This window comes from Dipodomys merriami, unplaced genomic scaffold (genome assembly GCF_024711535.1).
Source record: "Dipodomys merriami isolate MVZ:Mamm:240054 unplaced genomic scaffold, mDipMer1.0.p SCAF_1, whole genome shotgun sequence".
In the NCBI taxonomy this organism is placed as follows: Eukaryota; Metazoa; Chordata; class Mammalia; order Rodentia; family Heteromyidae; genus Dipodomys; species Dipodomys merriami.
The window spans coordinates 83,735,208-83,749,547 of NW_027202270.1; the positions used below are offsets into that span (position 1 = coordinate 83,735,208).

Here is a 14,340-nt window from a genome sequence, read left to right on the forward strand (position 1 = left end):
TTACAATTTTAAAAAACTTTATTTTTGAAGAGATAATATATGCACGTGTACACAATTCAAAAGGTACAAAAGGCATACAGTGAAGTCACTCCCACCCCTCTTCCCAGAGGCAATGAAGGCCACAAGTTGTTGTGTAACTTCCCAGAGATACTCATCTACTTGCATATGTAAGTAGATGTCACTGACACACACATGAGTATATGTAGACACACACACACACATACACCTACACACATGTACTGACCCATTTTTTTTATTCCAACACTGTTATATAATACTCAGCATTCCCTCTCCCCCCCCACTTAACCATGCAGCCTGAAGATTATGCTATGACCCATATACACAGAGCAACTCATAGGGAATGGCCGTAATTTATTTCACTGCTGAGGGGAGTTTTCAACTTTTTGCTACTATAAACAATGCTTCGGTAAAAATCCTTGTGAGTAGGAACAATTGTTAGGCGTGGTATTGCTGGTTGTGCACTTGCACTTGTGAAATATGTTGTCCAGTTGTCCTCCATGGAGGCTGTTAGTCTCACGATTCTGCCAGTGCTGTACTGAGTGCTTCCTGCAGCCTGTCCCACTGTCCCACTTGCTTGGTTTCATGCGACTGAGACATTTCTACCAGTCAAGTTACCTTCAGATTCATGAAAAATCTGGAGACAAAACATATTCGCGATCCTATCTGAAAATAGTATTTTCCCTTTCTGTTTTCCTCCTATAGAGGGAGGAAAAAAGTTTCTATAATGTAATTCCTTCAAAAAGTCTGAAAACTCTTGACACCATTTTCCATTTCAACCTTCAAGGTTAGAGAATAATAAACACACTGAGCAAGAGCTGCTAAAGATGCTGAATAGAATTGCTGACCTGTTTCAAACTAAGCATAAATTAGAGGAAAGGTTAAATCTAAAATTGGCTACTATGGGGATTGCAAAGCTGCAATCTGGAGAAGCCAATGTATCCAAGCAGTATTTCCTGATCACTCGCCTTGAGCTAGATGTGGAGGAGACCATAGTGTGACAGGCAAGGTCCCCTTGCTTTTGCTACCCTTACACATTCTGGAGAAGAGTGCAGTTAAGAGACCTTACAAAGGACTAAGAGACATTCAGGCAGCAACTTGTGCCATCAAGACAACGTTCTTGCATCGCCATCTAGACAACAGGGCATAGGCAGTGATCAGGGCAAAGTTAAATGGGTTTGTGCATGTATTAGGCTATCAAGAAAAAAACTCATTGCCAAAGATCTCAGAGGGGACTGAGCTCCAGGCATAGGGAATGTCCATGTAGGGTGAGATTGGCCTCATTAGGAAACTGACAAAGGCTGATTATTAGGACTCAGTGTACTCCTTGTGTTGTCAAGCAAGCTGCAGACCAAGTACCAACTCCTCTAATGATCTCATACCATATGATTATAAAATTACTTCTTAAACATTACTTTCAGCCTACCTGTGTGTGTCATACGAAGGTTTGCTCTCAGTGTAAAAGACCAAGAGGGCATGACATTCTAAGATGCATGAAACAAAGCACTTCCCAGGCCAGGCCCAACCTCAAAGACAGACAGTGGTAGCCATGCTGATGAGCTCTTCACTGTACTGTTCAGTGGTAAGATGTTCTTTTGCTCATGGCCACCACTGGCTATGAGTAAGTCATAAAGAACTTCTTAAAGTGTTTTTCTGCATAGCATCCCTCAAACCAATTACCAGAAATCAGAAGGAATTCAGTCTTGGCCAAAGTAAGTGGGAGAAGTTGCTGTCTCAGCCACAGTAAGTAGTAAAAGTTATTGCTAGAATGCCTGGCTCTTAAACTGAACATCAGCTGGTCACCTGTAGAGCAGGTGAGATAGGAAAGAATAAGAAGCAACAGAAATCCAGGTGGACCAGACTGCAGACCAGGCAGACTGACCCAAATGCTCTTACAGGCAGATTTGCTTTGTCACTACAGCCGTGGTTGGGGCCTGTCAAGGTGACAACCCCAAGGCCACAGGAATGGTCCCCTTGTGAGGTAGTAAAAGGAATTCCTACATATACTAGTTATTGCAAATAAGGGAAACCATGGGACCTGTTTCTTTGGGCCTGGCTTACTTCACTTAATATAATTTTTTCCAAGTCTTTCCATTACCTAACACATGGGGCAATGTCATTCTTTCTGATGGAGGCATAGAATTCCATTGTGTATATATACCACATTTTCATGATACATTCATCTACTGAGGGGCATCTGGGTTGATTCCAAATCTTAGCTATAGTAAATAATGCTGCAATAAACATAGTTGTGCTGGTAGCTTTAGTACGGTCTTGTTTGTGATCATTTGGGTAAATGCCCAAAAGTGGGATTGCTGGGTCTCTTTCTTTGTTGCTTTGTATGTCCCTCCCCCATGGTATAATGCCTGTTTTCACTATATTTGATGTTGGTATAATTTGTGGAGGGGAAGGGAAAAAACAAATAGTTTAAAGAGGGATACAGGTGGACCCATTGCAACAATGAGATGTTATGCTGAAAATGAACTTTACAACTTTGGCAGGGGGGGGGGGAGGGGAGGGGAAGGAGGGGGGAGATGGGAAGGGACGGGAAGGGGAAACAAAGGAGGAGGCAACAATGCTTGATAAGAAATGCACTCATTACCTTGTCCATGTAATTGTAATCCCTCTGTATAGTATTTTCACAATAAAAATTTAATAATAATAATAAAAAAAGGAATTCATGAGACATTTCCACTCTCTGCTTGAGGTCTGAGGAGGGCCTAAGGGCTACAGTGCTGCTGGGAAGTGCTTCCCCAGCCTGTTGAGGAAAGATTTCTGACCTTCACCCAGGTGCCAGTCTTCTGATTCCACTGCCAGACTCAGTGAACCTGGTGGCAGAAACCCACTGTCTTCAAATATAGGCTAGAAACCAGAATCCTGTTTAAGCCAGATGGTCTGACTAATAAAAGCTTATTATTCCTGACAAACTTGTAAACTTCCTAAAACAGTTTCTCCTATGATTCTTGACTACTGTTCTTTAACACATTACACCTGCTTCTAGTGGTGATGGCCTAGCTGTCTACCAGCACTGAACCTCTAGAGGCCCAGTGACTCCCAGGTACTTCATGAGCATCAAGTCTTATCTTGCTCATAGCAGCTCTAATACGGGTCTAAACTAGAACATCCCCATGTAATCCATGAGTGGCATATGGGAGGAAGGGATGCTACTGACCTAGAGGCTGAGAGTGAAGGGTACTAGCAGCCAGCATTACCAAACTCACTGGTTTGAATGGTCTGCTTCTGGTTGAAAACTTATTTCCCTTGAAGTACATACTTAAAATGGTTATTTAGGGGTTAGGAAGGTGGCTCAGTGGTGGAGTGCTTGCCTTGCATGCATGAGGCTCTGGGTTCCATTCCTCAGCACCACATAAGCAGAAAAAGCCAGAAGTGGCAAAAACAAGTGGGAGAGCACCGAAGAACTGGGGATGGAGTCCAGGCCCAGAGTTCAGGCCCCATGACCAACCAAAAAAAAAAAAAAAAAAAGGTTATGTAGAATGCATCTTCATACCTTACAACTCTGGAAAAGCATGCAAGTAACTCAGAAGAATATGATGCAGCACTCTGTCTGGACACCAAGAAAGATGTGGCACTGGAGCTCCCTCTAGGTGCCCAAATTTCTTCTGAAAGGGCTAGGAGGCTCAGCAGCTCCACAGCCTGTAAGGCCTGACTGCACAATGTCCTAATTACTCATGAAGGCGCTGCCCATGCTTCAGACTGTTTGCAGTTAACATGCAATTCTAAACTGGCTTCTGCAGTCTCATTCAAATTATGTTCAAGTAACACGGGCTAATTTATCTTCTGAATTAGGTCTTGTGGATTAAAAAAAAGGTATCTAATATCTCTATTGCAAAACCAAACCAATGAAACTCCTAAGAAACAAAACTATTTCTTCAAAAGAAATATAGTTTTCTCACCAACACCAACATAGGACACATAGACTCCGGTAACACTAGAATACTACCTGCTCCTGCGTTCCTATACCTGTACCAAATTCTTTCTACCTGCTCACAAAATTTAGGTAGCCAGAGGTGGATCCACAAACTTCTTCGCAAGGTAATACAGATGTTTTTCTCAACTTAAAACTTGCTGGATAGACAACATATGTATGCGAGAATGGGGTGAGATCTTCACACTGGGGTTTACTGACTATGGCCAAGGGGTCAAGCTCCTGATAGCCAGGGCAAAAGGTCTGTGTTTGTTTTAGACTGCTCATTTCCCAAGATGAAGCCAACCTATAAGCTTCCTTTTAAAGCCCTGTGCAGTGTGGTGGCACACATCTTTCCAGTCTGGTCTCTTATGCCTTCTGTATCAACCTGCTTGTGTCTCACCATCAAGACCACTCCCTGAACACTCCTCCTCACCTTTTTGTGTGTCTTGTATAGTCTTGTACCCTCCAGTTGCTAACAATATTCACTGAAAGCAGCCTTCCTAATATCCTAATCTTTTTTCCATTTTCTCCATGAAGTCTCCATGTCTCTGCACTGCACTATCTGCTGTCTTCTCTCTGCTGCTCTAATAGAAAGAAGCAGTGTGCAGATCTCTCTCCTAGCTCATGCTATGACGTTCTTTGCAGTGTAGGAACATGGAATGTGCTTTCCATCAAGAAAAGCTTAATCATGTGTTGCCTATAACTCACATAAAAATTGGGACACAGAAACATGTAATTCCTATTGAAGTATCCTTAACTTTCAAAGTTTCAGGCAAAATTAACAACACAGCTTTCATTCTAGTTCCTTGTATGACATCCAAGCCTACAGGGCGGCACCAAGAAGAGTTAGGAGCAAAAGGCACCATAGTGGGTGAAGAGCCCAAGTGACCAATGTGTGATATAGGCAAATCATTTGCCCATGGCCTTCTGTTTGCACTGTAAACTTCTGGCAAAGTTGTGGGAGATTGTTCCTCTGGATACTACTGGATGCCTGAAGGGTAGCGATTGTGTTTTACATTTGCTGGATCTCCCTCAGGGCTTATTTTTTCAGCAGTTGCTCAATTAATACTTGCTAAACAAAAGAACTCTTTTATTTAGAGCCCATACAAATACAGGTACCTTCATTAGTGCAATGTTACTGGAAGAACAGTCGAATGAAAATAGAAAATGAGTACTGCTCACATTTCTTCATAGAATCATGAGTGTTATCCAAGCCAGTGCTTATACTGTCAAATTCTATCCACAACAGCCAACAGAGATGAAATGGAAGCAATCAGGAAAAAGGAAACATCCAAGGAGTTGAAATTAATACACCTGCATCTCTCTACTGTTGCTTCCAGAACCATTCCATGATCTTGTAGTTGATACACGGCGTTAAAAAAAATCAATATATGACATGGCTGGGAGGGTTCAGGAGGCCTTGGCTTTCACCTTGGACAGCAGCACCTCGTTCTTGCGGCCCTCCTGGAGAAGCAGAGAGAGAGGAGAGGTGTGACTACACCAGCACCCACTTGGCCTTGCTGTCCTTGCCAAGTCCCTCAGGAGTAGGTTCGGACAGCTAAAACAGCATGGTGAAACTATCTGGCATCCTATTGACCTCTGACACCAAAACAGATACACTAACATTATTGCTGTGCTGCTAGACTGGATTTCCTAAAATCTTCAAGAGGATAGAAACCAGACACTGGGCTTATGAGGGTAAGAGGTGTGAAGGAACTGTGTAGAAGCACCCTAAGGAATTTTCAGAAAGGCAGCAAGTAGCAGTACAGTGAGCAAACCCCTTTGACGCACTCTTATTCTTACGGTGAGGGGTAGGAGTATTCTCAGCATTTAGGAAAAGAAGTATGAAAAAATGCACACAGAAAAGAGCCCTTTGTAACTATTTCTTTCTAGAATTAAAAAGTAAACTGTCTCCCTGCCCCTATTACTTGCTGAAGACCATATACTACGTACTTGCTCTGGTTTTTAAAAGCTCATCTTGAGATGAATATGAACTTTATTTTAGCTCTAACACACCCCACCCACCTTCCTCCTTACCTCTTTAAACTCTTTCACAGTCTTAAAATACAGTCTCTGCTTTTCTAACAGTTCTAAGTACTGGTCATTCAACTGATCTCTTCTCATTTTGTTCTCCTGTTTCTTCTTTTCCATCTGTTGAAAATATTTTGAAAATGGTGGATGATGAAAAGGCTCCTGACAAAGGCAGCTGATAACATCCAATAGCAACCATCAATATTTCCACGGATTTCTTTCCACCTATAGAAACTGAGGTTGGCTCAACAACTTTCATTTCTTTGTATGACACTGCAATTTACTCAACAATTTGACTATCACTGGACATTAAATAATTACATTATTTCTGTCACTTTGAGCAATTTCACAATAAACAGGTGGGTGTTTCACAACTGGGAGGTTATATTACCTCTGGAGGACATTTGGTGATGCCTCCTGGTAGTTTTGAGTCACAATTGTGAGGAAGAGGAGCCACTGCTTTCAATGGGTAAAAGAGAGGAACGTTGTTAAGATTGATGTACAGGACAGTCCCACAACCAGGAATTACCTGGCCCAGGATGTTAGTAGTGTTGAGGTTAAAAAACTCCTGACATATGAAATTGTTTGTTATACAATAAAGATGCACACCACCTTTCCATTTGATATAATTGTTTCCATACTTCAAGCGTTCTACAATTACTTTAAAAACCATACAATAGTTCTGATCATTGCTTACTAGGCAATACTGGTTTTCTGGGATTATGATCACATCCTAGAGGCTTGATGTTGATTGAAAGACACTCTTTAAAGGCTACCAAAAGTTTATTCTTCAGTAAATACTGACTGAACACTACCAGAGTCCCCAAGAGTAGCAGTGCACAAGGTAAGTCCATGCTTTCACAACGCACACTCTAGAGACTGATGTCTAGCGAACAGACACATTAGAGTTTCCATAAGCACCAGGACTTTGAAGAAAATGAAGAAGGGTTGGAGAAGGGTGGGGAGTGCACATGGCTCCTCAGACTGGAAGGTCAGGGGGACCCCCTGAGGAGGAGCACTGGAGCAGAGCTGACAGCGACAAGTACTATATATTCTGAAGATAGCCTCAGAGCACTGGCCAGTGGAAAGTGAGGGCACAAAGATTTACACTATAACACAACTGGATGCTTGTTACATGAAATCATGACTGATGTGGTGCTTATTACATAAAATCATGAATGATTTTGGAAACAGATTTAGTTAGTAAACACAAGGTGACCTGACTGTACCTGAGATTCAGTACTTTTGCCTTCTCTCTCCCCAATAAGGGTCTCTGTTGACCTCAAAAGTGAAATGCAATCTAGTACCTTGATGCATACCCCAACATTGTTCAGAACACAAAAGGACTTATTTCTTGGTCCAATTCTGACCCTGCATCAACTCCTGAGTCTCAAGTCTCTGTGCCCTGCTCCCTGTGTAATTCTACACATGGACACCTGCAATATACCTGTGGTTAAGTCTTATGTGTGGCAATCTGCCTCTTTCAGTGGTAGTACTCCCCACCTAAGAACTTTGGCCAGTGTCTTCCTGCACTAAGAATGAAGATCTTCAGTAGTCAGCCTTCCTCCTTGCTGACAGCAGATCTCCTGTGCCCATAACCCCAACACCAGCGCCAGCCCAAACTTCTGATACATTGCAATACAACTTGCCCTGCTATTTCTCCTTTGACTCTACTTCAAGCCACCAGATACTTCCTGTTGCACTAGGAGGGCTTGGACTGACAGCGAGCTTCCTCGCTCAGCGTATCAACTTTAAACCAGATCCCTCTTGTTCATTTAGTATTTTAGCAAAAAAACTGGCCAAGACCAGTTATGTTCTAGTGATACAGTTAATGACTTCAAGTCAATTATGAATCCACTCTGGAAAGTAGAATGGCAATATAGGAAACATGAGAGCTTAAGGCCAAAAAGGCCTACCTTCAAATCCTAGCTCTGCCCCTCATTGTGGACCAATGGACAAGCTATTTAATGTTTTCCAATGACAAGTTCCCTCTTAGCTGTAAAACGGGGATAATATAATCTAAATCACAAGTTTTGTTGTAAGAAATGTGTGATGTTAAATGTTAAAACAGATGATAGATCATTTACTTCATAGTAGCTGTTCAGTAAGACAGCTTTGCTTCTTAACACTCCATATGAATGAGTTCAGTGGGAAGAGTAGGGAGTCAGCAGTGCTCAGCTCTAGTTTCATTTTCATACTACTTTCAGTACCATCTTGCCACTCAGACCACTCCTACTCCTTCCTCATCTCCTCTTCACAACTAGGGTAACAACTCCAAATGCTTTTGCTGATTGAGCATTTGTAATATCCAAAGATATTACTTCCCTGGATAAGGTCAAAATGCCTACTCACATGATTCCCTCTTTATTCAGAAGCCCAGGTGAGGAGAAATGCCTATTCTACCATGTTTACTTAATGCTAGTCTATTATTCTGCCAATTCGGGAGGACACAGACTCAACTGTCACATCAATGGAAGCAAGACCCATCCTGGCTTTACAAACAGAGCGGTTTCCTTTTTTCTTTTGTAGCACTGGTGTTTAAACTGAGGGCCTTGTGCTTGCTTTGGAGCTGCCCTATACCACTGCACTTTCAGCTTTTTTTCAAATAGGTATTTTCAGGTATTTTTCAAATAGGGTCCTGCATTTATGCCCAGGTTGGTCTGGACCTCAATCTATCTATTTATGCTTCCCACACATCTGGGATGATAGGCCACTATGATGATGCCACTATGACTAGCATTTTCTCATCTGTAGAGGTAACACCACTTAAAGTTTTCCATTTTTTTGTTTGTTTTTTGTTTTGACAGTAGTGGGGCCTGAAATCACAGCCCGAAGCTTGCTAGGTAGCCACTCTACATTTGAGCCATGGCACTAGCCCCACTCATTTAAGAGACTCTTAAAAAGATCAGCAGAGTGGGGCGCTGGTGGCTCATGCCTGTAATCTTAGCTAGTTAGGAGGCTGAAATCTGAGGGCTGTGGTTCAGGGCCAGCCTGAGCAGTAAAGTCCATGAGACTCTTGAATAAACTGCCAAAAGTGGTGCTGGTGCTGTGGTTCAAGTGGTAAAGCTCTAGCCTTGAGCAAAAGAAGCTCAGGGACAGGGGCTGGGAAGATGGCTCAGTGGTAGAGTGCTTGCCTTGCATGCATGAGGCCCTGGGTTTGATTGTTCAGTACCACATAAGCAAAAAGAAAAAAGCCGGAAGTGGTGCTGTGGCTCAAGTGGTAGAGCGCTAGCCTTGAGCTGAAGAGCTGAGGGACAGTGCCCAGGCCCAGAGTTCAGGCCCATGACTGGACCCCCCCCCCCCAAAAAAAAAAAAGAAGCTCAGGGACAGTGCCTAGTCCCCAGACCACCTCCCCTCACCTTCCCCCCTCCCCCCACAGTGATTGCCCATAGTGGGTGCACAATGCTTCAGAGCTGCTACTCAGAGTACTACTGCTACTCAGTCTTTGAATGTGAGGCACAGGCAGTGAAGGGGTAGGGGTAGGTCCTTGCCCACTGCAGTCAGATATCTGGTGGAAAACTCTCTGGAGGGTGGTAAGGATGGGCAGCAAACTCCCAAGTCTTCCCACCACAGTGAAACTTGTGACACTACAGAAGATAGGTCAGCTGACCTTCATCCTGCTTTGCTTAATTCCTTCTACAATCTGTTCCATCTGCCGTAAAAACTGGTCCCGGGCAGCAGGGGAAGCCATGGCTCTGAAAGAGAAACCGACAGAGAGGTATGACAGCACACAGAACTAAACTATGAGAAGGCGGGACACCAAGGAGTCAGCTCTGGGTCCAGACTGTTGTCCCCAGAAGCAACTGGGCCTTTGTAAAGCTCAATGGACCCATAGAGACAGCTGGGGTCTCAGGCAGGATTCTAAACCTGTGAGGAGGGCAGTCAAGTCTACCTGGCCTAATAACTTAATATTGATCTTTTATTTCCTCATTCTTCCCACAGGTTCACTAACTAATCTGTATTTTCTTATAAAACGTAGCTAAAATGACAGACACACTGCTTAAGAAACGAATTAAATTTGGCTTTAAAAAGTCTGGATTGGGCTGAGTGCTGGTGGCTCATACCTGTAATCCTAGCTACTCAGGAGGCTGAAATCTGAGAAGCATGGTTCAAAGCTGGCCCAGCAGGAAAGTCTGTAGACTCTTATCTCCAATAAACCACCAGAAAACCAGAAGTGGTGCTGTGGCTCAAATGGTAGAGCGCCAGCCTTGAGCTGAAGAGCTCAGGGACAGCTCTCAGGCCCAGAGTTCAAGCCCAATTGACCAAGAAAGAAAGAAAGAAAGAAAGGAAGAAGGAAGGAAGGAAGGAAGGAAGGAAGGAAGGAAGGAAGGAAGGAAGGAAGGAAGGAAGGAGAAAACAGGCTTGATTGGGAGACTTTTCCCAGGATTGGTAAACATATTCTTTTTTTTTTTTTTTTTTTTTTTTTTGGGTCCAGTCATGGGGCCTGAACTCTGGGCCTGGGCGCTGTCCCTCAGCTCTTCAGCTCAAGGCTAGCGCTCTACCACTTGAGCCACAGCACTACTTCTGGCTTTTTTCTTTTTGCTTATGTGGTGCTGAGGAATCGAACCCAGGGCCTCAGGCGTGCAAGGCAAGCACTCTACCACTGAGCCACCTTCCTAGCCCTGGTAAACATATTCTGAGTGTTCCTACTAGGGCTAGGAAGCCTGGTCCTGTTGCTAGAGGCTTCCTAATGTGCTAACCATTCTGCCTTGCTCTACCACTGCAGAGGGCAGGATACCAGGAGGATCAGAGCCACACAGGACTTGAGTTCCTCCAAAGGTCAGGGTGACAGAGCAGGGCACTTCACAGCAACCCTCACTGCACACTTTCTCCATGATCAGGAAAGGGAGATGAGCATCAGTTTCAGAAAAGTCACAAGACCATAAGGCATTCCCTAAATCCACATCTTCTCAGGAAGCTAGTTGGTTTTCCATTTTGTTTTAAATTTAGAGCTTATAATTTCTTAAAATTCCAGTCTCAATGTATCTTTTCACCTGTCAGGACTAGCAGATGTTTGTACTACAGAAAGCAAGCCCTGGGCTTCCCTGGGGTTGAGTGGGGGTTTGAGGGAGCATGGGTAAGACAGCCCACCATGGACATGCTTGAGGGCTGGTGTGATCTGTGTGAAAGCAGCCTTACTATCCAATTTTTGAAGAAAAAAAATTCACATCTGAACAAAATGGAGGAGGCATTTCTATTGCATGATTTTAAAAGTCTTTAAAAAATTACAAAGATTTATCTAAACTTTATGGCTTCTCTATGTACTAAGAACAAATGGTATTCATCTAATCTTACCAAGACAAAAGTAATTTTCAAAGAGATTATAATGGTGATGAAAAATCAAGTTCTTTGAAGGGTAACTTTTCCCCAAAGCCCTTCCTTGTCATTAAAAAATTACATTTTTGCAGGGACTCAGGGACAGTAGACTAAGATCCATGTGTTCTGAGCAGAAGGGGTGAAGTGTAAGCATTATATTCTAGCACCAAGCCTTGCATGTACTTTCCTTGGTCATGCTATGGGTAAGGTGAGGTGCACTGAATACAAAGTACAGGAAGGAGGGTGGAAGGTACTTACTGTGAGAAGTTCTCATGAATTGAGTTGAGCAGGCTAATCTAGGGACAAAAAACAAACTGTAAGATTAACATATAATTGCCTTAGGCTTTGAAAGCTTGTTTCCTCTCCACACATTACTTCTGAAATGAAGGCATGCCAATTTAAAGTAACATACTGAAGTTACTTTAACATAGATTAAAGTAACAACATATGAAAGAAAAAAAGAGCAACATATTCTTAGTCCTTTAGACTTTGAGAGAATTAATTTCTATCTACTCAAAGAAAACTCCTCTTCCTAAAATGCATTATCACAGAATCATAGAAAGAAGGCTTTCTAATGGGCCCTGAATGAAGCTGCGAAGATGCTATGATAATAATTATCTTCGTGGCTATCAGCATGCAGGGTCAGAGGGAAGAATGAAAACAGTTCCCATCCTATTCCTTTCCCCAGAATCTGCCTGCCAGTGTGGCCAGCTGCCAGATGGCTGTGAGAGCTTCTGAGGGAATAAATCCTTCATGGCCCCATTACCATGGAAACTGCCTTATTCCCCAGAGTAGGATCTTCTATCTACCCTAGTAATAGAGTCCCAGAAAGGGCTGAGTCTGGGGCCAAAAAACCTGGGTCCTCTTATGTTTGTGTACATACTAAACCTGTAGGCTTAGAGTAAGGAACTTCCATATTTAGATTTTAGGTTCAAAATCTAAAATGTAAAATATCACATGCATAAATACAATTAAAATAAAATACACAGACAACGTTAAAAAGCTAAGTTCTACCTATGATTTGGAACAAAAAGCCAGCATCCGACTCCCTCAACACACCTAGTTTTCTTTTTTAAAAAATTGCAACAACTTTGTAAACAATTTTGAAGAAGGGCAATGGAGCTCAAGGTGTTCTGAGAAGGAGTTGACCTATCCCTAAATTAGTGCTGGCAAATCTTCACTTTAACAAGTAGGCCAGAGTATAGAGCAGAGCTATTCCCTATGTCTGATCCAAATCTCACCAAACATACTCATCTATTCATTTATCAAATGCCTGGGGTATGCCAGTACTGTGTAAGGTCCTAGATATAGGCAAGCACTAAACTATCTCTTCTCAAGGAGTCTGTATGATTTGATTGCATTAGATAACAAAAGTTACTGATGCTTTGATTTGGGTTCAAAGAGGATATACATCTATAATATTGTTATTATTAAAATCGTAAGTTTTTGTCACAGTATAGCTGGAAAAATGATAATAAAATAAAAACTAGGTGTGCCAACCTCTAAAAGAGGATTGAACAAGAACTAATATGTATTGAGAATCCATCATATGCAAAGACTTGACATTTTTTCACTTTCTGTCCATCATGATCATCATCAACACAATTTCAGAGGGGTGGAAAATGGCCAAAGTGATTCCAAAGCTGTGATTCCTCTACAATCCTGTTCTGCTGTAAAGACCAGGTCTGTTCTCTTGATTGAGTCATAACTGCTTATTCTTCCTTAATCATTTGCCATTTGGGTAGTTCCTGAGTCAGGAATATATCTAACTTGTGTAGGAAAGCAAGAAAGAGGGAGAGATGCTAGTGCCCACATCAACTCCTTGCTTCTGCTTTGAGTTCCCATTCATTTGAATTCATGCCCATGTCTGTCATTGATGATTAAATGGCTAGTTTTTCTATGTGAGCTACAAAAAGCCACACAACAGTCTTCTTCATTCAGTGGGTTCTTCTTGTCTTGTAAAATTCAAACCAGCTCCCCCACTGGTGCTTGCACTATATTTTTCATGATAACATTCCCCACATGGCACTATATAGAATAGCTATCTACTAGCTTCACCTCACCACAGACAATGAACTCCCAAGGATTTTTGCACTTTCTGGTTGATCAATCTCAGCATTTGGCATTATGCATCTTTCTACATAAACTGAATGTTTACATAGAATGATTCCCAGGTATCAAGACCACGCGAACTTCCTGAAGTCAACTATAGTGTTGGTTGTTAACCTCGATTATTTTCTTTTGAGAAATAATTCCTTACCTCTTTTTCCAAATAAACCTTTTTATCGTCCAGGGTATTATATAAAGTGAAGAACTGTTTGGTTTCCTTGTGTACTGCAGAAACTAAATGCAAAGAGACAGGATATGAATGACAGCAGAGATCAAATTGACCTAAGTACCCTGTTCTCATGAAGCATATGCCAGGACTCAGGTCTGCCAGGTCTATGTGCAAACTTAATTGCCTTGCAAGCTTCTGAAAAGTCTCAGAACCAATTACATGAGGATAGCTATTGGTAGGACCCAGGTAGATGACACTATGTAGTCAGCATTATAATTATTGCCATAAATGAGCCAGTCACTATTCTCTGAGATGGCTAAAAAACTGGGTGGGATTGAGGATATTTGATAATGATGATGATGATAAACTGATGTAGCTATTTTGGTGCAGTTCCTTGAAAACAGTTTTGGTGTCAACATGTCCAATGGATAAATTAATGTAATGTGTATATGTATGTGCACACACACACACACACACACACACACACACACACACACACACACACACACACACACACACACACACACACACACACACACACACACACACACACACACACACACACACACACAGAAGTTTTACTAAACTACTAAGAATGATGACATTATGTTGTTTTCTGGAAAATGGAGGAAACCAAAGATGGCCATGTTAAGTGAACAAGTCAGTCCTATAAAGTCAGGCACTACATTTTCCACTTTTCATTTGTGCAGGATAGATGAAAACAAAACAAAGCACTGAAGCCATGAAAGTAAAAGAGAGACTACTAGGA

At 42.2% G+C, this 14,340-nt stretch overlaps 1 protein-coding gene across 3 annotated transcripts in view; it reads right to left on the reverse strand.

The window, feature by feature from the left end:
• Ccdc93 (coiled-coil domain containing 93) overlaps window positions 1-14,340 on the reverse strand; it is a 78,210-nt gene continuing 63,870 nt past the window's right edge. For 2 of the 3 annotated variants that reach the window (XM_070024444.1, XM_070024434.1), the window contains exons 20-24: window positions 13,554-13,636; window positions 11,552-11,589; window positions 9,588-9,672; window positions 5,984-6,097; window positions 1-5,410 (exon numbers count right to left, since the gene is read on the reverse strand). In XM_070024444.1, the coding sequence (XP_069880545.1) occupies window positions 5,357-5,410; window positions 5,984-6,097; window positions 9,588-9,672; window positions 11,552-11,589; window positions 13,554-13,636 (374 nt within the window). In that variant the 3' untranslated portion in view covers window positions 1-5,356. The other variant, XM_070024454.1, reaches the window with a different exon arrangement.